Here is a 25,938-nt window from a genome sequence, read left to right on the forward strand (position 1 = left end):
TCTACCCACACATTCACTGTGACACTGACCGACTTTCACACTAGCTGCTGCTACTGTGTTTATTATCTATGCTGATTGCCTAGTCACTTTTACCCTTACCTACATGTACATACTGTATTACCTCAACTACCTCGCACCCATGCACATTGACTCGGTACTGGTACTCCTTGTATATAGCCTTGTTATTGTTATTGTGTTACTATTTAGAAAATATTTTCTTACTTTTTAACTCTGCATTGTTGGGAATGGGCTCGTAATAAAGCATCTCACAGTTGTTTTCGGCGTATGTGACCAATACGATTAGATTCTCATCTGAACAAATGAATGCTCTCGTTGTTATAATGAGGAATTTATTTAAATAATTTGGTTTTCCTTGAAGATTTGAATGGGCTGAGAAAGCCTTTCGTGATGGATCTAGACAATCTGGTGAAAAGGGAGGGTTTGCGACTCTTCTCTTCAAGTGGGAAGGACGATGCGATATCATAAATTCCCTCTGGAGAAAAGGAGCCATGAGATGTTGTCATCGTCTCTGCAACAAAAGACCATCCAGCATGCCATCAATTTACATTTTAACTCATTTATCAGACACTCTTATCCAGAGAGACTTACAGGAGCAATTAGGATTAAGTGCCTAGCTCAAGAGCACATTGACAGATTTTGCCTCGTGAACTCAGGGATTCTGAATCAGCAACCTATTGGTTACTGGCCCAACCTCTTAACCCACTAGGCTACCACCCAGCCCACAGTACAGTATGTCATAGGTAACAACTCAGAGGAGTACAACATCTTTCCAAATGAATTAGTGGAATGGTAAAGGGATAATGTCTCAGTCTTGACTGAGCAGTAGCCTAAACAGCAGCAGGGCTTACCTGTAAAGTACACAGTAGGGGAAATGTTCTGAGGCTGGTACTCCAGAGACTCTTGAGGACAGTGGTCCTTTCTAACTTTCTTGGAACCCTGGTTGGTGGGAAAAGGCACATTAAAACAAACTGAAATGTTTTCGATATCTTAAAGTACAGCATATCAACTGCAAAGAAGCAGTGCAATGCCATGACACAAAGAATCATATAAAAGGTCAACAGCAGTGTTATTCATGAAAGATGTATGTGTACTATACCTTTGTATTGAAGGTGAGGACCTGCTCTCCAGTACTGCTGATGGTATCCCTTTCCAAATCAAACACGCCTTCTACAATGTCACTGGTGGCCACGCTGGTAGCGGACTCAAAATAACATTTAGCAGTGGCTTTGGTGATCATTTGAAGAATGACCATGCAAGTAGAAGTCTTTGGATCGTTCTGGACTGAAACATCAAAGTTTATGTTTTCATACTCATCTGACCACTGTCTCAGGAAGCACTTCACTGTCTCTTCAGCAAATATCTGGAGAAGCTGAGAGGAGAGCTCCTTGGATATGGCACATTGTTCCTTTCCCCATTTCAGCCTTGAAAGAATGGAGTCTGAAGCACTTCTGGCTGCTGCCAATGTTAATACCTGTGGAGTGCTGTGGCTGTCCTGAAGGGCTATCACTTTATCCACCAATTCATGGCTGAAAATGTGGATGGTCCAAGTGGAAATGATTTTTCTCAATTTCCTAACAGCAGATCGGAGGTCGTCAAGATGTGAAGCACCCTGTCCATCTTCCTGTGTGTTCTCAACACTTTCCACCATAATGTCCACTACCACCCCAGCAGCTTGCCTGACTTTGTCCACAAAGGTTACAGGAAGTAAGTCCTCTGTGTGAAAGAAGTCGTCAATGATTGTGTTTCTAACAATGGGAAAGTCAATCTGAGCAGGAAACTCAGTGGGGATGGGAGTCCCGGGTAAGGCAAAGTGCCATTTCGACTGCCTTAATTTTGAAGTAGGTGTTAGAGAGATGGAAGAGCGTGAAGAATAGGTATTTCTTGTATTTTGGCTGTCAGCACTCCTACAACGGATCGTGTCAATATCCTCCAGCATGGATCCTGAGAGCTCAGTGGTTTTAGGTAGTAATTTGTGCGGAATGTCCACACAGGCATCGTTTCCACCAGGTCTAACACTGCTCTGGTTGACCTCAAGATGGCCGAGACTTGCTCTTTGTGATGCAGGACTGCTTTGATATGTAAAGATTTGGATTGAACCAAGTGTTGTGTCTGATCTTTGAAGATCTTTTCTGAGAAACTCCGTAATCTTACTTTGCAGACTGTTGTAGATGTTACGAGCAACAGACCAGATTCTTTTCTCAGAAACCTGTCCAGTGGTGAGCAGGGAGGTTCCAGATACCATGTCAGATGATTGGGTGGTCTGGGTGAGCTCCTGCTGGTCTTTCACCATGGTTTGTATAATATCAGTAGATGTGGTGGATGTAGATACAGACTGGAGGTACTTATCTGTTGTACCTTCCTCCACAATGTTAAATGATCTAGAGAGGACCTCACTCACTCCTTTCTCAGCTTTGGTTTGGAACTCATGACTAGAACGTTTTTGGAGGCTCTTTGTTGAAAGACTGTGGGAAGATGCAATGCCTTTGGAGGCAGCCGTGCTGCAATCTAGACTTACTGGAGAGGTTCGCTCAGGAGAACCTTGGAGACGTTCAAACATGTCTTCACATGGTGTTGGGGACCTTGACAAGGAGATGTCCTTCAGCTGAGACAGAACACCACCTACCAATATGTTGACCTCAAGGGACATATCAGATATTTTCTTTCCTACTGTGGAGAAGCAAGGTGCATTTGATGCCTGATCCTCGCATGAGGTCAAGATTGTTGAAATGACCTCTTTGGTACTATTGGTCAGTAGAGCCTCGTCTGTTTCAGTCCAGAGAAGTTTTGAACTCTCGCTGCCACCCCTGTGTAGAGCCACTTCAAGGTTCAAACTGTGCAAGTGAGGCACACTCTTACTAGCTTGCCTCAAGTCCTGGCTTGCCAAACAAATGTGCTCCTTAGTCCCAAGATGTCCAGAGTCCTCTGTGGGTATATGACTAGACATTCTGCTCAGCATGTCTGACCTCCGCTGATGAATGATGAAGTCCTTTAATGTCTTCTGAATATTGTTATATAAACTAGTGGTAGCAGACCAGATCCTGCTCTGTAGCTTTTGTGCATTTTCCTGGAGGTCAGGTTCTCTCTCCTCTACTTCTGCAGGTTGCGCCAAGCTCTGCAGGTCTTCCACAAATGTTTCAATGATGCCAAAGGCAGCAGAATCCGCACAAATATCCTTTGACCATGTGTACTGGTTTTGAATGGAACAAGACCTGGAATAAGCAGGCTGTGCACTAGTTAAGCTACTGGTGGACTTTTTAACTAGGAACTCACTCACTGCTTGAGTGGCATTTCTCTTAAATTCCTCACTTGAGAGTTTTCTAATACAATCTAACAGACTGGTCAAAGAAGCTGTGGCCTTACTTCTGCTGTCCTCAATTTGACAGGGGAACTCACATACTATTGGTGATGAGGCCCTGGAATGGGCAATATCCCCAAGCTGAGCCAGAACACCCTCTACAAATTTCTCTCTCTCAATAGAGAAGCCTGATCCTTTTTCTCCAACAGTGTACAGGGCGTCCTCCTTTGACATTGCAGTCTTGTACAAGACCAGAAGCTCTGAGATGACTTCTTTGGTGCAAGTTGTCAGAAGGAGCTTGCTTTCTTCTGACTCAGTTTTTGCCCAAAGAAGTTTTGAGCACTCACTTAGGCCTCTTTGTAAAGTAACTTCACCAGTGGACTCTGGCAACTGAGGCTCACTCTTACTGGGCCTATATTTCATGTTTAAGCAAGGAAGTGGAACTGTCTCCTTAAACTCAGCATTTGTGATGTTATCATCAGATGTGACAATGCTCTTTAAGGCACATCGCTGAAGCTTGCCGAAATAATCTTTCAAGTTGTTTTGGATGCTGTGGTAAATGTGAACAGCAGCAGACCAGGCACTCTTCTGTTGGGGACTCTCTTCAGATTCAGCCAAGGACTTCATATCTGACACGAAAGTCTTAACAACTACTGACGCTGCTGAGCCCACTGGGTGAATTGACTCTGTCTTTACAATGCCAGACAATGTTTGACCTGATACAGCACCTGTTAACTCAGACTGAATGACTGAACTAGGAAAGCTCAAACTACTGACTTTTTTGTCAAGAACTCCACTCACTGCTTGTATTGCTGATGTTTGAAACTCCCGGCTAGAGAGTTTTTGGATGCTCTTAGATGTGAGCGTGCAGGAGGAACCAGATTCACTAATATTGTAGCTGCTCTCGTATTTCCTTATCAGGGCATCAAGATCCTCAATGAAGCCAACATGCGATGCCAAAAACGTGATCTTGTCCTTCAGATCTTCCAGCAAATTCTGTTCGTTCTCGTCAACAAAAGCCACCATTGTGTCAGAGATCATGGTCATGACTTGCCCTGTTAGACTCTTGCTCTCTTGGTCAACTTTTTCAAGTTTAGCAGCCAGGTCTCTCACCATGCTTTCAGTCACCTTGGTCTGTGAGTCTCCCCTTACCGGTGTCACTAGAGAGGTTTGACTTGCGGAGGCACTCTTAACGACCACTGATAAGGCCGACTTGACATCTTTAGCCAACTCTGACATTACAGCAGGGGTTAGCATCATAGAGCCTGCACTTCCAGATGGAGAATTGGACATGCATGCAAGTTTGGAGAGAGAACATTGCAGGCTGTCCTGCACACAGGTGACGAGGGTGTCCTCTGAGACACCTAAGAGGACTTGTAGCATCTCAGAGTTGGTTGTTTTCTTCTGCACATCAGACAGAGAGGTTAGAGTCCTTGGGAAAAAAAAACAGCAGAAATCATCACAGTCAAACAAATAATATGTAAGGCTGTGATGCACATTCAGTGTGTCAAATACATCTGCACCATTGAAAACAATGAGGAAAACGCTGCTGTTTCTCTGAGAAAAAACCTTAGTGTGATGTCAGCCTAACTGCTTAATTTCTAAAGCCCAATAAAATTTATTTTGTATAAGTCATTTGTATTGAAACTGGCCTGTAGATATCTATATATCCTGGCAACATCTATCCTCTACAAAAATCCAAATTGCTATAAACTTCAAATAATGTAACTTCTAATAACTTCAAGGACAATCATAAATACAAGGCAGTTTGAAGAAATGTTAAAGGGAAATTTCTAAATGTTTCAACTTCATATTCATCATCTCCAGCACCACCCCAACATCAGCATATGTGAAAAACGGGCATTTCTATGTTTTGTAGTAAAAAAGATAGAGGAAGATAAGTGTTTTCTATGACATCATCAACCAATTAGTAGGCAATGCCTACTCATAATTGGTTAAAATCACACGATGCACACTGATGATGTCATTAGAATCTAGAGCTGAGCATTTAACCAACATTTTTGTTATTTTTCGGTTTTTAAACAACTAATTGACCGACGTCGGCTCAATTATTTGAATTCCATATAGTTAATTTTTTTCTTCTTCTGTGAGCTCGATGCTCAGTTTCTGTAGAGATAAATCAGATCAAGCACGAACTATGCAATGTAGTAGGGAGTTGTAGTTTCCAACAGGCCAATATTCTACATAGTTTAGCACAGAAAATATGGCAATTAATTCCCATAATCCATTGCACGCCCACTTACTTGTCCACTCTGTGTGGAGCAGATACGGAAACCTCATTGACTGAGACGGAGAGACGAGAGAATGCATGAAAGAGATAAAAAGCAGTTGCGTTGCGAGGATTCTCTACCTGGAAATACATGATCTAAGTGATTGACAGTTGGTGTTCAGCGGTCATAAAAGTAGGTCTTATTTACTTAGAAGAACTACTAAAATAGTGATTTTGTCAGACAGGATAAGCAGCAGCTCCATAGAGATGAGTTGATGACTTAGAATGAAATAATAAAGTCATCAAATAAATATTTTATATGAGAAAGTAAATGATGGTTGATAAGTCATAAACAGTAATGGACAGTCACTACCATCATGGGACTTTTATTCATTGTTTTATTATGTGTTGTTACAGCATTCAACACACATAATCCATAGTGCATTCAATGTCTAAAAAAAGTATTGAAATCCAAAACCGTGATTATTTTTTAAATATTTGAATGGAAACCAAACCAACCTCAAAAAGCACTAATTTCTCAGCACTATTGGAAACAGTTACGTCCCTCTATATTTTTTTTACTACAAAGCATGGAAATGTGTAATTTTCACATATGGTGATGCTGGAGATGAATATGAAGTTGTTAAATTTCCCTTTAAGAACATACCTCATGGCCCCCTTGGGCAGGTAGCTTCCACTGCCCAGACTGCCCTTAGTCAGGTAAATCTCCTTGAATTTAAGTTGTGATTCCTGCACTTCTTCCTCTTCCTCTTCCTGCTCCATACAGTTGGAGGAAGGGTAGGGAGTCGGGATGCGAAAGCTATTGTAAGACTTTCGACTGCCTGGCCTCTTAGGTACACCAGCCTCAGTAAATCTCACGCGGGACTTGGTGTTAACCTTATCGTCTAACAGACTGGTGAGTGACGCTGTGAGAGATCTCTGTGACAATGGAGAGGAGGCAGCATCTTGGATGCCCAGTAGTTCGTAAAGACCTGGGATGATGATCTGCATCAGCTTGTCCGATAAAAACTGGACAATCCTCAGACACAAGCCGGCAAGCTGTTGTTTTGTCAGCTGTATTCCAGAAACAGAAGAAGTGTTTTAAAATGTTGCATAGTGCGTCTTTCAAAAGCTTATGAACAAGGTTAAACATTAGGCAGAGTTTTCATGGTAATCTGATTAAATTGTCAGTAACATGATCTTACCGGGTCAAACATGCCCTCACGAATCCCCCTCCATTGCCTGAAAACAATATTGTTATAAATGTTGTCATATCAGGATGCGTGGCAGAATAGTTTTTATTTAATTATTTGCCTGATCGTGAAGTTATACTTGCTTTGTGTCAGTTGTTTTGGCAAAATTGCAATGTGACAACTTTTCTAGCAATGACATTTTTTTTCCGATTGATCAGTTTCTAATTTGATCCTATTTCCTTGAAGGTGTGATAGTACCAAAGAAAACAGAACATACTTCTCAGTTAGGTTTTGAAGGAAGTCCATAAGTGTCAGATGTTCCACATTGTTGAGCTTTCCCTCTTCTGTGGTTTCCATCACTGAGGTTGCTCTGCTCCTGGTACAATTGCTCTGCTCCTGGTAGAAATGTAATTATATTGCAAATAATCAAACTTAATAAACAACAAATATCATACTGAAATAATTATTAACTATTAAAGAGTGGAGGAGCATTGGCAACGTTGGGCCAATTAAACAACTGCAACACAACAGAGATGGTTGTGGTATGTCAACATTGCCAATGATAGCATCACTATAACATTTTATTGGATTAATGTTGTAATATGAAATGACAAGGTCAACTTACCATCTCATTGACAGCTTCAGAGGTCAGGTGGTCATCCACCACACAGACAGGCAGGTCTAGAGACTGGGACAAGGCTCTATGGTCATAAGCAGGAGAGAATGGAAACATTATCAGAGCAGTCCCAATGGCAGAATCTAACCACTGTTGTCATAGACTCACTTAGTAGTTAATACATGGCCACAAATAATGAGCGGTTCAAATAGATCGGCTGGGGACTTGACCCTACAAATGACTCCATGAATGACGCCTGACCTGCCCCATAACAAGTTCTTTCTTATTAGTCTCTCTCTCTTAATCTCCACACGAATATCTAACTGGACAGAGTGTAAGTGGCTTTACCTGACTGTCTCAGTGTCAGAAACATCATAGTCTTGTTGTTCTATGTCCTCCAGGGACATCTCAGCTACAGCAGACGGGTTAAAGCCCGGGATGATCTCTCAAACTGAAAATAATGACTGTTTATGTGAACTGAACCATTTACAGTGGCTTGCAAAAGTATTCACCCCCCTTGGCATTTTCCCTATTTTGTTGCCTTGTAACCTGGAATTAAAATAGATTTTTGCACTGTCAACTGTGGGACCTTAGGTATGTGCCTTTCCAAATCATGTCCAATCAATTGAATTTACCACAGGTGGACTCCAATCATGTTGTAGAAATACCTCAAGGATGATCAAGGGAAACAGGATGCACCGGAGCTCAATTTCGAGTCTCATAGCAAAGGGTTTGAATACTTATGTAAATAAGGCATTTCTGTTTTTTTCGGTTTTAAATTGCAAAAATGTCTAAACTGTTTTTGCTTTGTCATTATGGGATATTGTGTGTAGATTGATGAGGAAAATGTTGTATGTAATCCATTTTAGAATAAGGCTGTAATGTAAGAAATGAAATGTGTAAAAAGTCAAGGGGTCTGAATACTTTCCAAATGCACTGAAGCAGTCTATAAGATATATCTTATTACAGTTTAGGCCTACCTTGTTATTTTATTCCATCTGGCAATATCATATTAATGGATTAAATCTATTTAGTTTGTTTTGTTGCTAGTATTTTTATTAATTGTTTGAAAATACAAGTATTATCTACTTTCTGAAGGACAGCCAAGTTGATAGGCAACATAGAACCTACAGACAATTATGACATCATTGGAACACATGCACGTGTCACAAACACCTTTAGCCCAAAAAAGCAGTGTAGCAGTGCTGCCCAAGCTGGGGGCAATACACTTTTATTAGGCTTTTATTCAGATTCACAAACAATGCTCTACTTGAAGTCAATGAGTAAACATGTAGCAACATGGCTGAGCTTTAACGTGTAAGTAGAAGTTGACACTAACCATATGTATATTCCTAAAATGCTTGCCCTAAATACCAGTCTAGAACCCAGGTATGTCTCCTGCTATTTATAGTATCTTTCAAGTACATCTTATTACAGTTTAGGCCTATCTTATTATTTTCTTCCATCTACCAATATCATTTTAAGGGCAAATACACACACGTGTTGTAGGCCAATGAACTCCATAGTTTTAGTTATAGTCGTAGTTTTTCCAGGACAGCTACACCACCCGATGTTACAGGAAGGCCATAAAGATCATCAAGGACAACAACCACCCGAGCCACTGCCTGTTCACCCCGCTATCATCCAGAAGGCGAGGTCAGTACAGGTGCATCAAAGCAGGGACCGAGAGACTGAAAAACAGCTTCTATCTCAAGGCCATCAGACTGTTAAACAGCCACCACTAACATTGAGTGGCTGCTGCCAACACACTGACTCAACTCCAGCCACTTTAATAATGGGAATTGATGGGAAATTATGTAAAATATATCACTAGCCACTTTAAACAATGCTACCTAATATAATGTTTACATACCCTACATTATTCATCTCATATGTATACGTATATACTGTACTCTATATCATCTACTGCATCCTTATGTAATACATGTATCACTAGCCAGTTTAACTATGCCACTTTGTTTACATACTCATCTCATATGTATATACTGTACTCGATACCATCTACTGTATCTTGCCTATGCTGCTCTGTACCATCACTCATTCATATATCTTTATGTACATATTCTTTATCCCCTTACACTGTGTATAAGACAGTAGTTTTGGAATTGTTAGTTAGATTACTTGTTGGTTATTACTGCATTGTCGGAACTAGAAGCACAAGCATTTCGCTACACTCGCATTAACATCTGCTAACCAAGTGTATGTGACAAATAAAATTTGATTTGATTTGATTAGATTTTAATCAGAGTTTATAATAAGGAAGGGGAATTCTGTAACAGTTTATGACATCAAAGGTATGGCAGCTATGGAGCATCATTTTCAAAACAATGTCCAAAGCGGGAAATCATTGGATGTGATTCATTCGATTCTATGCAATTTCATCTTTGAGGACTGACATGGAAGCAACCATTACACAACCCTGAACTCAATAACCCCACCCCAGTTTCAGAAGAGATATCAAACCATATCTTGTCATTCTGTATTACATCCACTGTGCCTGGACAGTGATGGATGGCTATATGGAGCATCCTTGTCCATCATGTTCAGTGTGTTAGTGCTCTCACCACAGCGAGGCAGCAGAGTACCAGTTGAGGTAGGTGCAGGCAGAGCGTAGTAATTAAAGGCAGTGGTAGCCTATCCATCCCCATATCAACACCTGCAGCATCTCATGACACGCGCTCACACTCCCCCATTTACCACAACTTCCAAACTAACTGGACTTAAAACAATGTGTAACTTCGTGGCCATTCCAAGTCAGGATCACACCTAATACCAAATAGCTAAAGAGGATAAACCACAAATAAATTCATGTTTCCTAAAACAATGTGTAACTTCGTGGCCATTCCAAGTCAGGATCACACCTAATACCAAATAGCTAAAGAGGATAAACCACAAATAAATTCATGTTTTGTAGGGGGGAGTTGACGATTATGTGGTGGTTGTTTCACTATCGATGATGAAATTGCATTAAATCAAAAGAGTCAGACCCAATGATTTACTGTTCGTAAGGACAGAGTGACTAGTAATATTGAACATTATGTCGAAATGTAGCTAGGGGAGTTCAAGATCCAAGATCACATTTTCTTTCTATGGATTAGCCCATCAGTCAAGTGTTGGTTGTCCAGTAAAAAACTCAAACTTCGAATTAAGATTATCAATCAGATTCTGTTATCAATGTGAATCTGTGAACAGTCTTGTGAATCTTTACTAGAGTCCCCATTAGCTAACGCTATAACGTTAGCTAATATTCCTGTGGTCCAACACCAATTGATAAGACATTACAAACAATTACAAATGAAGACTTTACAAACATTTAACAAGTAGACAATACAGACAATTAAAATACCTGACATTCAACATTCAGTTGATGCTTTGTAGGTGATGCAATAGCTGTAAACTATAGAGCTCGTGGCCAAGGTGAGTTAAGTGGCTAGAGTGGTTTCCTGTATGCCCATGCTGCACATAGCCCACCCCAATGCACTAGTTAGCCTAGTAAACAAGCCTATACACCGCGGGTAAATTGCCACTATTCACTGTTACAGTGGTCAGAGATCACAGCCAGAAGCCTACCACTACCAACGGGCTACAACTGTTCAGTATTGTTGTCTAATTTATGGACATCGTCTATGTGACTTTTTTTTAAATTATCAAGTAGGCCCAACACAGTTTCAGAAGATGTAGGTACATTTGACCAATATTCATGTATCCATTTTTCAGTTAGCATGGTCATGTTTCCTTTCACGTGAGAAATATTAACCAAAGCATCATTTTCCCTTGTTTATCTCCTTCAAAATACTGCAAGCTACAGAGCTATATAAATAATGACTGTATTGGCATGAGTCCATACCTTATTATTGACTTCAATTGGAGGTGCAATTCACTCCTTTTGACGAGTAGGTTTGGTCCTCATTTCCAGAGCAAATGTGCAACAGTTCTACACACACATATTTAACTGTCTGTTTTCATTACATCATCAGCTACCTTTGTTACATCACAAAGCCAGCTGGCTAAATCTGGCACATTTACAGAAATACAGTAGATTGTCCCTGTCAAATACATTTGATAAAAAATAAATGTCCAAAACAAACAGTGGTGGAAAAAGTCCTCAATCAGTCAGTTGTAAACAGTATGACTCAAGTAAATGTGAAAGTTGCCCAGTAAACTACTACTTGGGAAGTATTTGGTTTGAAATATTCTCAAGTATCAAAAGTAAAAATAATGTAAAAAATTAAGCAAAGCAGACAACACAATTGTATTGCTTTTTTTGAATGTAAGAATAGCCAGGGGCACACTCCAACACTTAGACATAATTTATAAACTAAGCATTTGTGTTTATTGAGTCTGCCAGATCAGAGGTTCTCTTGATAAGTGTGTGAATTGGACCATTTTCCTGTCATACAAAGCATTCAAAATGTACTTTTGGGTATCAGGGAAAGTGGATGGAGTCAAAAGTACATTTTTGTCCTTTATGAATGTACTGAAGTTGTCAAAAATATAAATAGTTAAAGTACAGATACCCCCAAAACGATTTAAATAATTTTTACTTAAGTACTTTGCACCACTGAAAACAAACCTTTTCTAATGTCTCTATATCACTGGCTTGCAGGGTTTTCACCATTGACCCTTCATGTAATGGTATCGAAGTTCAAGATCCATCTTGGCTTAATGTAGGTAACAAGTATTGAAGGTGTATAACTTAAACTTTTGTTAGTCAACGTTCACGTTCGTAATGATAGTTTATTACACTTGTCTGAGCAGTCAAACTGGTATGAAAAATATCCCATTCATAATAGAAAAGACAATGTTCAGAATACCTGGAGTGACAATTGATGGAAAGGGTTTAGAGCATTACAAAAGTTTGATTAAAAACGGAATATTTATTCACCCACAATTTATTCTTTGCGCACTCTTTCAACTTGAAAATTAAGTTATGTTCAAGGATATTTAGATTTTTGTGGCTTAAAAATAGAGTACAAACTCAGTCTGTACATCACTTTAATATTAATAACCAATGTCAAGGCATCATGATACAGAGAAAGACATACAAATGCTACAGTCTACCAACATCAAATAAATGCTGATGACAGACATATTTATGCAAAAAAAAGGGGGTAAATTAATTTAGATACAGTCACAAGCTCCAATCTGAATGGCAGCAGGGAGAATAATGTTTATTGGTCATTAACAGTCTCATGATGTCCGGGCCTTCATTTGAGGAAACTTCTCCTGGAGCCCGGCTTGCTTTTGTCTCTCTCCGTTCTGCTTTCTGTTCTTAGCACGGAGGTGTTTCTCTAGACGAAGCCTGGAAAAAATAAAGAAGACTAATTGTGACAACAGACGAGTGCTTTTGCCCTTGTGAAGTTGAAGCTGACCCAGGACAAAACCATGTCACATCTTGTATAATTTAAGTGCTCTGCTTGGAGGTTCTCCTACTGTACACTATTATAAATGAATGCATGAACAATATTTCCTACCTCATGTGGGGGGTGACATATAGGGGTGTGTAGAAACGTTTGCATCGCTTGTTCATGTGTAACGGATGTGAAACGGCTAGCTTAGTTAGCGGTGCGCGCTAAATAGCGTTTCAATCGGTGACGTCACTTGCTCTGAGACCTTGAAGTAGTAGTTCCCCTTGCTCTGCAAGGGCCGCGGCTTTTGTGGAGCGATGGGTAACGATGCTTCGTGGGTGACTGTTGTTGATGTGTGCAGAGGGTCCCTGGTTCGCGCCCGGGTATGGGCGAGGGGACGGTCTAAAGTTATACTGATACACATGTACCAAGGAAGGGCATGCTCTCTAAACCGGTACCTAGAAAAAAAAATACAATGATCGCAGAGTGTACAATAACATTCAAACTTGCCATTTGACACCTATGAAGTAACTTTGAATATTTTTTCAGGGGAAATGCCTGTGTTTGCTTCAAGTACCTAATTCCTCACCCCCGATAGTTTTCCAAAGACGGTTCACTTCACTCAATGTCGGCCATGCTAACATGCTACATTTTGTACAGCATGTTTGAAAATTGAATGGCAAACGAGGAGAGTAAGGTGAAAGCAACACTGTTGTGGAAGGAGATATTGTATGAAGGTGGTGTGTTGTGTATGGAAGCTCCGTACCAGTAGACCCGTCCAAAGACATCCTTTCTCCAGACCCCAGGTCTTGCTCTCTCCTGACCTGTCTGGAGCAGGCGGAGAGCGTCTTCTCTCTCCTTCACCACTGTGTCTCTTCATGGACCTTTCAATCTGAGGACATAAGGGTTGTCTCAATTTCTGTGGACTGGAGTATCTGCATTCATATTTAAAGGTACTAGTTGGACCAATAACACTTCTCAAAAAGAGACCCATTGATGGCCGTCATTGACATTAATCCTTCCCCTTTGATATTCTTGTATTATTACCTATGCCCTACTAGACATATTTCCAGATGTTTAATAATGGAGAACCTGGTCAGATGTTTAATAATGATGAACCTGGTCAGATGTTTAATAATGATGACCCTGGTCAGATGTTTAATAATGATGACCCTGGTCAGATATTTAATAATGGTGAACCTGGTCAGAAGTGCCGTGTCATCTACCTTCTTCAGTCGCTCTGGACTTGGCATCTGAATCCTTTGCCTTTTGGACTCCTGCTCAGTGGTAAGCAGCATGTTCTTCTCTTTCAGGAGCACATACCTGTGAGAACAGTTTATTTCATGGATATTCATTCTGGAGGTCAGTGCTCTTCAATGAGCACTGTTACATGCGCACAATAATGTGATTGTGATAGGTTAATATAATAGTTCTTTAATGTTTACATGCTTTGCAAGAAGAACGATTTCCTTAATAATCCTGTTTACATGGACACATCTGAAATGAGGCTACCTGATGGGATTTTGACAAACGCAGAAAATCGCCAATCACAAACGTTCTACCATGTTATTTTTGTGAAAACTATTTGATTCGGAGTTCGGACATAAAGTTTGCATGTGAACTATAAAATACATACTTTCAGTTTTTCCGAACACACTTCACTCGCGCATACATGGTGCTGACACATACACAGATCATATACACCGCTGGAAAGCAGATTAAGCTGTTTACATGTCCTAATAATTTGAAAGTTGAATCAGAAAACCAGATGTTTTAATCAACTTATGCTTACTTCAATTATTTTATTTTACCTTTATTTAACCAGGCAAGTCAGTTAAGAACAAATTCTTATTTTCAATGACAGCCTAGTGGGTTAACTGCCTGTTCAGGGGCAGAATGACAGATTTGTACCTTGTCAGCTCGGGGGTTTGAACTTGCAACCTTCCGGTTACTAGTCCAACGCTCTAACCACTAGGCTTGTTTACATGGCTAATGCCATACTCTGCCTACTGCCATAATCAGTTTAATATCAAATTATTAGTGTGCATGTAAACATACTTAGTGTCAACATCCACCACCTACCAGAGCTTATGTAAGTCCTCATTACTTTTTGTCCTTAGTTGCTTGGCCATCCATGGTGCTCCTACAATTAATCATGAAAATAATCAATTTCATACTCAGTCCCTTAGTCGGAGGAAATGTATTTATTTTTAAAATTAAAAAAAGCTTTGCTTTGGTGATCAGATATACAGTCAAAAGGCTAACCTGACTTCACGGTTGCCTCCCCCCAGTTTTCAGGTATGTCGAAAAACTCCTCAAGTCCTCTCCTGCTGATGGTTGTGTGCAGAGGCCGACACTGACGGAGAAGGCCCACATGACAGTGCGAACTTGAGCTAAAAAGAGGAGATGTTAGCCTAACAGAGGGGACAACAGCAGATTTAGGTACATGGTAAAATACATTCATCAGCATCCTCACCATTGTATTACATTACATTACAGACAGTGCCATGGTGGTGATAGCTCATGGTAATGACACACAGTTCCATTACATTACACATAAGAATCATTGAACGAAGGCATCTTCTGTACCTGGGAGTTTAGTTAAGAGCTGCTAAACTCAATCTAAACATTAACATGCATCTCTTGTGGTACGGTTTTGGAAGTATATTGAACTATATCTTTCAAATCAACTATAAAAGATTTTCATAAAACAAAGATTACATTGATACATACCTTTTATAGGGTTAGGGTTCCCACACGGTCATATGTTGCGTCATGTGTTTAGAGACAGAAAACAGAGGGACCACCTGTGCTAATTATCTATCTAACAGGCACTGAACACCTGAGGACGGCTCATAATAAAGACTGGAATGGCGTGAATGGAATCAAACACATGGAGACCATGTATTTGAGTTCGATAACATTCCCTTAATTCCATTCCAGGCAATACTATGATTCCGTCCTCCTCAATTAAGGTGCCACCAACCTCCTGTGGTGTACAGTAAGTGCATATTTTGCATTTGTGAAATTATTTGGATGTGATATGAAAGTTAAGGGCTTTATGTTTTAGAACAATATCGCAATTGAGAATCAAATCACGTTTAGATCGAGTATTTGGTTGTTACCTGTGAGTATAAGACTGAGATTTGGTCAAAGTGAGAGCAGACTGTTGAGCTGATAAGGGTGTAGATATCCTAAAAGCGTTTTGAAACTGTCTGCAAAGTGTCAAAACACATCCTGTTGAGGTCACCGCATTGTTTGCTCTAATACTTTACCCAGGATGCATCACCAAAATAAATAAACACACGTAAATACTTTTAGCAATTTTAATCGTGAACAAAAGCTAATAAAAAGCAACATATTGGAAATTAAATATTTACATAAATTCTTTATTTTGTTATTCGCATATGTTTTCCCTTAGTAAATATGGCTGCTTCGACTCTACATGGTCGAGCCAATCACAGAGGCGTCTGCCAATCTGCTTGCCCTCAGTAGCGATGGTGGGCATGAGTGTTCTTCGGTCTGCCGCTGCTTTTGCAGCCAGGCTAAATCCTCTAAAATCGGGGAATTCTGTGGTGAATTTGCTCAGCAGAACTGCACAACGCACAGATAAAGGTAAATGGTATTCCACGTTTCCAACATCTACAATTCCTTCTTTCGTGGTGGGCATTTCTTATTGTGACCTTGTAGCTAGTCCTGTGTGACTGGCTAACGTTAGCTTCCTGCTAACTTATTCTTATCGTTGCTAGTTGGCTAGCTAGCCATGGCATGACCTAGTTAGCAATCTTTCTCTCAAGTGTCTCCTCTTGCCAGCACTACAAACGACAACATACAGATTTTATTTTACTGATTGATTTTCATAGTTTTCAAACGACTTGTGATGCTCATGAACTTGACGTGTTGTTGACCTGCTTAGTGGACAAACGATAGCTGCTAAGCTAGCTAGCAGCCAAGCTAAATACACACAGCCTTGCTAGCACAACACACACCAAAACAACTGAATTTCACAGTGATGACAGAATTTCATTTTTGACACAACACTGAACAATAGTTAGCTAGTTGAATGGTAACTAACTAGCAACCTTTCCAACCTTTTCCTCTATGTGCAGCAACACAGTAATGCAATGCTTTATATGCACACATAAATAATGTGTTGCCGTGTTTAACATCCCTGAAAACGTTGCTTTGCAGTGGCAGTCCGCTGGGGAAGTCATGGGAAGCAGATGTTTATCATCAAGCCCACTGGCTTCTATGACCGGAGGTTTCTGCAGTTATTGGTAAGTTTCTAGTTATTCAGACTAAAACTAGTTCTCAAACTCTAGGCACAATTTGATTGAGAATGGCATTTGTCACTTGTGCGGAATACAACAGGTGTTGACCTTACCCTGAAATGCTTACTTACAAGCCCTTAAACAACAATAGTTTTCAGAAAAATTCGGACTTCTCTCTGGGGTTTTCAGCGGTTAGCTTCAGCCAAGACTGGCTCATGTGAACTGCAATCCCGATGCTGTGTTATAACGTTTAGAAAAGTCAATCATCGGCTTTAGAAACAATTGGTCCTCAATTTTAGTCAGCGAGAAAGAATCTTTCAAATAAGAAACATTAGCAGTTCACAAATCCATACAGCTTATGTGCCTCCATCTGACGAAAATACACTTACGCTTACATACAGGTGTTCGGAGCATGTTAGATAGCTAATTAGCATAGGTGGTCGTCTCTGTTGTCCGTAAACAAGCGCTGTAACATGGAGATATGGCTGTGTGGGAACACTAACTATATATAGTTGTGTATCAATTTGAGCCTTTTTTGTTTTTCCTTATGCTTCCAAAACTGTACCGCCGGCAGTGCGAGTTAATGTTCAGACCAAGCGTCAGGGCTCTTAATAAAACTCCCCCATACAGAAGATGCCTTCGTCCAACTACTCTTACGTGTAATGTAATGGAACTGTGAGTCATGATCAAGGACTGGAACTATCCTATTTACATCACTGTCCACAGCACTGAACCACTTCATTCACTAACTTATTCACCCCCCACTTTTCTTCCTAGAAATTCTATATCCTGCTTACTGGAATCCCAGTTGCGGTCTTTGTGACGTCCGTGAATGTGTTTGTCGGTGAGTGTGTGTAGATATTTCCATTGTACAGAAATGTTCCATTTTTATATGGGACAGGGGTGATAATGAAGACACTGGCACTTTCAGTTCATGTTTATGGAGAAAAATGGTAAAATATAAATTAACCTAAATATTTTATTCTGTTTTTTTTTTTAAGGTGAGGCTGAGCTGGCTGGAATTCCTGAAGGTTATGAGCCTGAGCATTGGGAGTACTACAAGGTACTACGATCCCACGGTTATATTCACTCATCACAATCCATGCCTTATTAGCAAATATCAGAAGTGACTAGTCATTCTATCAGAAAATGAAATGGCATCAGCTAGCCTTTAAATCTGAACAAAACATTCACATTGGAGATACCACTGGAGATTGCTTACAATAGGACTTGGGCAAAGTTGATTGTGAGTCCTATTGTTGTCCCTGTATTTGCAGCATCCTATCACCAGGTGGATCTCACGGACCTTCTATGACTCCCCAGTGAAAGACTATGAGAAAATGATGGCTCTGATCCAGATTGAGTCTGAGAAGGGTGAGATGAGGTGAGTGTCACACAGTGATGAGCTGCCACTGACTGCATAGCATGTATCTAATTGGTTTGCTGCCCTAACATTTAGGTCCTCTTGCAACATAGTGCTTGCATTCCTTATGTTTTGTATTAACAAAAAATGGAAAGTAAAATATTAAAGAAAAGACTGTTGACAATACACATCTACAATCTGTACAAAGGATTTTTTGGCAAATGTTATGTTTTTGTACCTGCAGACTGAAACAGCTAGAGGTGCGTAAGCAGATGAGAACGAAGGGAGATGGACCTTGGTTCCACATTGAGACACTGGACAAGAATCTGGTCGACAACAGCATCAAATCAACGCCTGACAATTAAACCAACCGGTCCAACCACCCAGTCTAAACTGTCAGTGCCACGTGTTGATGGCTCACTGTTTGTATATTATTTTCTTCATGACTAAAATAAAGTAAATGTCAATACTTTGAAAGGCTGTTTTTCATCTTTAGACATGTATTTTCTGTTAATGGGCTTCACAATTACAATTTGGTTAAGCCGGGGTGCGTTCATTTGGCTAAATGTTTTGCAACGGTACGTACTGAACGGCCCATTCTCTCGCAGTGATGCACAACTGTCTTTCAACTTTCTTTTGAGTTATTGCTCCCATTTGTTGCGATGTTCACCGACAGGTCGTTTATGCTTCCTCATAGCTAAAGAAAAGTGACGTTGTCATAACCAATGAATGTCTACTGGATGGCTGTGCTGTGAGGAATGTTTCTCCCTCATTCTGCATTGATATAGAAACAGTGAAAGATATGAAACGAAGTGAAGGCGCGATCATGTAATGATCGATACTCTCGGGACATTTGCTTTCACAACAATGCAGATCAGATAAGCCTTTTGAGCTGCATCCTTGGACTGATTACAGGAGTTGGGGTAAACTGAAATGACAGGAAACAGACTATGGTAAAAGTTTGCAAGCCAGAACGACTCAGATAGGCAGGAGCCTATCTGCTGTTTTCTGTAGTGTTAGGCAGAGTGATGTACAAGTACACCCTACTGGACAGGGCGCTAGTCTATCGCGGGGCCTTACCCCGAGTCTAACGCAACCGTTCACATCCTCTAAACTTAGTACAATATAAAAATGTGCCACAACAAATTATGTTTGGTGTAAATGCATGTAATTTGGTGTTAGTATAAGTGTCTAGACAGGTAGTAAACCTCCAGTGTGGGGATAATAATTACTTCAGCATATGTATTTTGAAATACATTTCAGAATGAAATTGTTAAAGAATTATATATTTTAACCTATTCTGAGCCCAAAAATGCCAAATATATTACTCAACTCATTGGTGTGCATGGATGTCTCATGGTGGGGTATAGGTCACCGAGCACTTTCTGACCATTTCTACCATCAGCAAACATGGAAGTCAAAAAGGGATTCAATTCATAAGCAAAATGTATATTTTTTTAATATTTTTTTACAGTTCCCACAAACTAAACATTCAATCAAAGAAACCCCAGGACATCAGACTAAACAACATTAGCGTCAAAGACGTTTATTTGTAAATACATTCAGAATGGCTGGCCTTTCCCACCATGTTGCTTGTAGTAATAACAGGTTAAGTTACAAATACCTCGTTCACGTGCTAGTCAGAACTAGGAAACTCGATTACTTCACACTTATTAACTGGTTGTAATTCATCACGTACCGCGTTCAACGAATTAGCAAGTTGGAAAGTTCAGTTTCCTAGTTCCGACTAGCATTTGAAAGCGGTATTAAGACACTGGCTCGAATCTAAAGCTACACATACCACAGTGGGTGCGAGGCTGTGGCTTTAAGGCCTCCCAAGGTCTCGCACTCACTGAAATTTGGTGGAGGATCGGTGATGATCTGGGGGTGCTTCAGCAAGGCTGGACTCGGGCAGATTTGTCTTTGTGAAGGATGCATGAATCAAGCCACGTACAAGGATGTCCTGGAAAAAAACTTGCTTCATTCTGCTCTGACAATGTTCCCCAACTCTGAGGATTGGTTGTTCCAGCAGGACAATGCTCCATGCCACAGAGCCAGGTCAATCAAGGTGTGGATGGAGGACCACCAGATCAAGACCCTGTCATGGCCAGCCCAGTCTCCAGACCTGAACCCCTGAAAACCTCTGGAATGTGATCAAGAGGAAGATGGATGGTCACAAAGCATCAGACAAAGCCGAGCTGCTTGAATTTTTGCGCCAGCAGTGGCATAAAGTCACCCAACATCAATGTGAAAGACTGGTGGAGAGCAGGACAAGACGCATGAAAGCTGTGATTGAAAATCAGGGTTATTCTACCAAATATTGATTTCTGAACTCAAACTAAGTTAAAAATGAGTATTGTGTTGTTTAAAAATGAATATTAACTTATTTTCTTTGCATTATTTGAGGTCTTACAAAACTGCATATTTTTTGTTATTTTGGCCAATTGTCATTTTCTGCAAATAAAGGCTCTAAATTACAGCATTTTTTATTTGGAATTTTGGAGAAATGTTGTCAGTAGTTTATAGAATAAAACAAACCTTTTCATTTTACCCAAACATATGCCTGTGAATAGTAAAACCAGAGAAACGGATCATTTTGCATTTTCCAGAGTTGTATATAAAAAAAGAGAGCAGAGCAATGTGTGGGGATTTCTTCATATATTATTTTTTATATATATTGTTCCAGACAATTAGTAAGATTTGAACATGTTTAAGATCTGAGAAAGAGAGAATTCTGTAAAATGACTCACTCTCCAGGCTCCATTGAATTTACATCTACTTGATTTGCTCTAGGGGTGAGAGAGAGTGGATTTCTTAGATATTGTTTTATGTTTTTATAGAGCTGTATATTGGTCCAGGCTATATACTATGCAAGTCTCCATTGAGTTGCATTGGATTTGCTTATACAGAATATACTCTAGCGGGATGTGTGTGTGTGAGTGTGTCAAAGCGTGTGTGTGGATTTCTTTACATATTGTTTTTATATATACACTGAGTGTACAAAACATGCTCTTTCCATGACTGACCAGGTAAATCCAGGTGAAAGCTATGATCCCTTATTGATGTCACTTGTTAAATCCACTTCAATCAGAGTAGATGAAGGGGAGGAGACCGATTTAAAGAAGGATTTTTTACCCTTGAGACAATTGAAACATGGATTGTGTATGTGGGCCATTCAGAGGGTGAATGGGAAAGACAAAATATTTAAGTGCCTTTGAACGGGGTACGGTAGTAGGTGCCAGGCACACCGTTTTGTTGCAAGAACTGCAACGGTGCTGGGTTTGCACGATCAAACGGGTTTCCAATGTGTATCAATAATGCTGCACCACCCAAAGGACATCCAGCCAACTTGACACAACTGTGGGAAGCATTAGAGTCAACATGGGCCAGCATCCCTGGGGAACGCTTTCAAACACCTTGTAGAGTCCATTCCCCAAAGAATTTAGGCTGTTCTGATGGCATGACGTGATTCATGAAATGTATAAAGAACAGTAACCCCTTGTGTCTAGGGACTAAATATAGTACAATATCACAAACTTACCTTGTTTATACAGCCAATATTGATAAGATGCAGACTTGTGGTACAAAGATAGCATACATTTGAAAGCATTAATCTATGTAGAAAATTAGTTTTAGCACTTATTGTACTCTCAGTACCAACCCTGAAAAGTCACTGTGGTCAAATAAGCTGTTTTCCCTTCATAAAGAGTACACTACATGACCAAAAGTAAGTGGACACCTGCTTGTCAAACATCTCATTCCAAAATCATGGGCATTAATACGGAGTTGGTATTGATGCTGTTGACCCGGATTACTGGTTGCTGCGGAAAAAGGAGGAAGGTCAAAAGGGGGGTGAGTGTAACGGATGTGAAACGGCTAGCTTAGTTAGCGTGGGCGCTAAATAGCGTTTCAATCAGTGACGTCACTTGCTCTGAGACCTTGAAGTAGTAGTTCCTCTTGCTCTGCAAGGGCCGCGGCTTTTGTGGAGCGATGGGTAACGATGCTTCGAGGGTGACTGTTGATGTGTGCAGAAGGTCCCTGGTTCGCGCCCGGGTATGGGCGAGGGGACGGTTTAAAAATTATACTGTTACACGACACAAACAACAACACAGAGTTACACATGGAATAAACAATAACACAATAGAAAAAATCTGTATACAGTGTGTGCAAATGAGACTGCCACCAGACTGCCAGAGAACGGGTGTCCACTGGTGGCAAGCCGACGCTTGGCATTGTGCACGGAGATCTTAGGCTTGTGTGAGGCTGCTCACCCATGGAACCCATTTCATGAAGATCCCGATGAACAGTTATTGTACTGATGTTGCTTCCAGAGGCAGTTTGGAACTCGGTAGTAAGTGTTGGAACCGAGGACAGATGATTTTTGCACGCTACGAGCTTCAGCACTCGGCGGTCCCATTCTGTGAGCTTGTGTGTCCTATCACTTCGCAGCTGAGCTATTGTTGCTCCTAGACGTTTCCACTTCACAATAACAGCATTTACAGTTGACCGGGGCAGCTTTAGCAGGGCAGAATTTTGACCAACTGGAAAGGTGTCGTCCTATGTTGGTGCCACGTTGAAAGTCACAGAGCTTTTCAGTAAGGCCATTCTACTGCCAATGTTTGTCTATGGAGATTGCATGGCTGTGTGCTCGATTTTATACACCTGTCTGCAACAGATGTGGCTGAAATAGCCAAATCCACTAATTTGAAAGGATGTCCACATACTTTTGTAAATATACTGTATGTAGTGTCGGCTATATCTGGACAAAAAGTAGACCTGTTATTACAGTAACGCTTTTATCAGACCTCAGGATAAGACCCAGATGCAGACAGCTAGAGTCACAGATGTTTATTGACCCAAACAGGGGGCAAAGCAAAAGACAGGTCAGAGGTCCATAATCCAGGGCATAGTCAAGAAGGTACAGAACAGTAGGCAGGCTTGGAGTCAGGGCAGGCAGAATGGCCAGAATCAGGGAAACTAGGAAACAGAACTTGAGCATGCAGGGAGATGGGACAACACGCTGGTAAGACCTGACAAGACGACCTGGCAAAAGACAAACAGAGAACACAGGTATAAATACACTGGGGATAATGAGGAAGATGGGGGCCACCTGGAGGGGGTTGGAGACAAGCACAAAGACAGGTGAAACGGATAAGGGTGTGACAGCTGTTACCTATAAAATATAAAGTATTGTCTGAAATAATTTATTTATCTTACAAAAACTTGAAGCAAATTTGGATACATAGGCCTATGCAGCTTCTAAGTAGCCTAGTATGGACTTGAGCGTTTGGGCAAAATATGTCAAATTTATTTCACAATCATAAAATAAACGCCTATAGCACAAGCGGTGCAATTTGTAGCCTTCTTCTTCTTCTATGATATTGTGGTGGTCCGCAAACAAACGTTTAAAGTGCATGCCACCAACCAATTGTGCTATCAATCATGAGCTGTGTTCAAATACCCATACTAACATACTGTATACTACATAATTCATGAGTAAATACTACATACTATTAGTTCATTTTAGTATACTGTAAAGAATGGGATCCTTTCAGTTGAGCGTACTGGCTCTTTGCCTGTCTACCGGAAGTTGATGCTGTTGCTATGCAACCTCTTGTTAGCTAGTTAGCATAACACATGACGAGTTAGACATTTTACGACTTCGGGTGTGTTCTTAAATTCAATATGGAGTGCCAGAGTGCGCTCGTAAATTCAGAGCATTGTCAGATTGTCCTTTTCACTCTCCGAGTGCACACTGGACGCTCGGGCCGAGGAGTAGGGTTGATTTGAGCGTTCTGACATTACAATGGCAGTCAAGCATCCTAGCTAATGTTGGCTAGCTTGCTAGCTACTTCCAGACACAAATGAGACCACTCTGACCATTTTACCCACCCTAGCAGACCTGGTTATGCAGTTTTCATGTTATCCAGTGAGTTGGTGACTGTAACTGTGCTGCTGGCAAAAATGTAAGTACGCTTTTTTGCCAACCTTTACTGACACCAGCCATGTTCAACGGGTGTTGAGCACTTGTAAATTCATTATTCTGCACTTTGGTAGTCAGACGAGAGTGCTCTGAAATCGGAGTAGATAGCCAGAGCGAATTTAAGAAAGCACCCAAATGTCCATTGAGAACGCGCAATGTGGTTCGTAAGGACAGCGTAGCTAACAAATTCATAACCGGTTAATCTCTGGTAGTGAAGTGAGCTGTATCATAGTCCTGTCACTGCTTCACTCCCTGGCTACGCGGATGCTCCTCCTCCATGACAATATCCGTCTCTGTAAGGTAACTTATTTGAAAAGTCATTATTTGATTACATTGATCAACATGTTCTTAATATTTGTCATAATTAGTTAAAGCAATGAATTTGTATCTGCTGTTGTTGTACTTGGCTGCATATTTTCCGCCATTTTCTTAAAATCTGAAAACGATGTGAAACCACGCCCATTTCATGAAGAATTGCATTATGGGCCCTAAATTATGAAAATAGTGTCCTCTGCGTCTATACTTCATATTTTGGCGAATTTAGTACGACATCCGGGAACTTTTGGCATACTAACTATATCCATACTATGAACAATAAGCATACTATATACTCAATTCACGCCACAAATAGTATGGTTAGTGCTGTTAGTATGAGTATTGGAACACAGCTATGGTCTTCCTAATTACGTACTACTAAGAAAATACAATTTAAAAACCAAATAAATCCCTACTAGTTTCTACCACACCCTCCCCTCCCCCAAAACCACTTCAAAAACCAATTGGTAGCCTAATCTAGCATTTCCATTTTAATTTGAACAGAGAATGGTCCTCAGAAAACCAGTGAGGGGTGTAGCCATTTGTATGGGTGGTTTTATCAATCAAGTTTGTGGGACCCCTCGTTTGAGTCAAACCGTTCAGTGCGTGACTGCGCCTACGGTAAATACAGCGTTATAATTCTTAAGCAACAGACATACGCAATTGGAAAGAGATTATTGATTACATGTTTATAGAGGATAGCTCTCGCACAAAATAAAAATGACTTCCCCCTCCGTTATGTTTTCAGCGTCATATCCCTCGCCGCTGGAGGAATGTCGAGACCGAATGATTTAAAAATAGCATCATCTCTCCTCTGACAGCCTTCTCTAGTGACTCCCTTAGCATTGTGGTGCGAGAAGCAGGAATGCGAAGATGGCTGCAGATTTAGGAGAGCTGCTTGTCCCTTATATGCCCACCATCAGAGTTCCCAGAGCAGGAGACAGGGTTTTCAAGAGCGAATGTGCCTTTTCCTACGATTCTCCCGTAAGTGTCTCCCCGTATAATGGGGTGTTTGTGTGTTCCAAGCTGTCCTTACTCATCCCGTAAACTGCCCTAACACACGTGAATAGCTGCGCAGTTTTGTGGCAGGATCTGGGGCTTCCATTGCCACCATTCTCTTGAGCTTGAGAAAAATAAATAATTAAATGTTGTTTACATCCCGTGGAATGGTATTTCCTTTGTGAAATTGTACTTGTTCACTGTGCGCCTGTCTACTGTTTTGTCAACGTAATTAATGACACCTACGTGGGGTTGGGCTGTGTTTTGGTGCATTACATTATTT

General features: G+C 40.7%; 3 protein-coding genes and 1 pseudogene across 4 annotated transcripts in view; 2 read left to right on the forward strand and 2 right to left on the reverse strand.

The window, feature by feature from the left end:
- Window positions 1-128: 128 nt before the first annotated feature.
- On the reverse strand, window positions 129-7,762 carry LOC110514872. Its single transcript, XM_036989296.1, has 6 exons — window positions 7,704-7,762; window positions 7,365-7,440; window positions 7,017-7,135; window positions 6,752-6,788; window positions 870-6,620; window positions 129-529 (listed from the first exon to the last, which is right to left on the reverse strand). Exons 1-5 carry the CDS (start codon window positions 7,760-7,762, stop codon window positions 6,114-6,116), a joined length of 798 nt encoding a protein of 265 aa, XP_036845191.1. The 3' UTR covers window positions 129-529; window positions 870-6,113.
- Window positions 7,763-11,738: 3,976 nt separating this feature from the next.
- LOC110531731 lies at window positions 11,739-15,446 on the reverse strand (annotated as a pseudogene).
- A 214-nt stretch (window positions 15,447-15,660) lies between these two features.
- On the forward strand, window positions 15,661-18,835 carry ndufb5 (NADH:ubiquinone oxidoreductase subunit B5). Its single transcript, XM_021615003.2, has 7 exons — window positions 15,661-15,725; window positions 16,146-16,339; window positions 16,916-17,001; window positions 17,773-17,839; window positions 17,997-18,058; window positions 18,273-18,379; window positions 18,603-18,835. The coding sequence occupies exons 1-7, from the start codon at window positions 15,676-15,678 to the stop codon at window positions 18,721-18,723; spliced, it is 687 nt and encodes a 228-aa protein (XP_021470678.2). The 5' UTR covers window positions 15,661-15,675; the 3' UTR covers window positions 18,724-18,835.
- A 6,306-nt stretch (window positions 18,836-25,141) lies between these two features.
- Window positions 25,142-25,938, forward strand: part of usp13 (ubiquitin specific peptidase 13) — a 37,810-nt gene continuing 37,013 nt past the window's right edge. The window contains exon 1 of one of the 2 annotated variants that reach the window (XM_036989225.1): window positions 25,142-25,640. In XM_036989225.1, coding sequence (XP_036845120.1) covers window positions 25,530-25,640 — 111 coding nt within the window. In that variant the 5' untranslated portion in view covers window positions 25,142-25,529. The remainder of the gene's footprint in view (window positions 25,641-25,938) is intronic. The other variant, XM_036989170.1, reaches the window with a different exon arrangement.

The sequence above is a fragment of the Oncorhynchus mykiss genome, chromosome 1, assembly GCF_013265735.2.
Source record: "Oncorhynchus mykiss isolate Arlee chromosome 1, USDA_OmykA_1.1, whole genome shotgun sequence".
Lineage (NCBI taxonomy): Eukaryota > Metazoa > Chordata > Actinopteri > Salmoniformes > Salmonidae > Oncorhynchus > Oncorhynchus mykiss.

Coding starts and splice junctions, on each gene's coding strand:
- ndufb5 (XM_021615003.2), top strand. CDS start 15,676: ATGATTCCGTCCTCCTCAATTAAGGTGCCACCAACCTCCTGTGGTGTA. Junction 17,840..17,996: donor GTCCGTGAATGTGTTTGTCG/GTGAGTGTGTGT, acceptor TTTTTTTTTAAG/GTGAGGCTGAGCTGGCTGGA. Junction 18,380..18,602: donor TCTGAGAAGGGTGAGATGAG/GTGAGTGTCACA, acceptor TTGTACCTGCAG/ACTGAAACAGCTAGAGGTGC.
- LOC110514872 (XM_036989296.1), bottom strand. CDS start 7,762: ATGTCCCTGGAGGACATAGAACAACAAGACTATGATGTTTCTGACACT. Junction 7,136..7,364: donor CTGAAGCTGTCAATGAGATG/GTAAGTTGACCT, acceptor CATTTCTACCAG/GAGCAGAGCAATTGTACCAG. Junction 6,621..6,751: donor GTGAGGGCATGTTTGACCCG/GTAAGATCATGT, acceptor TCTGGAATACAG/CTGACAAAACAACAGCTTGC.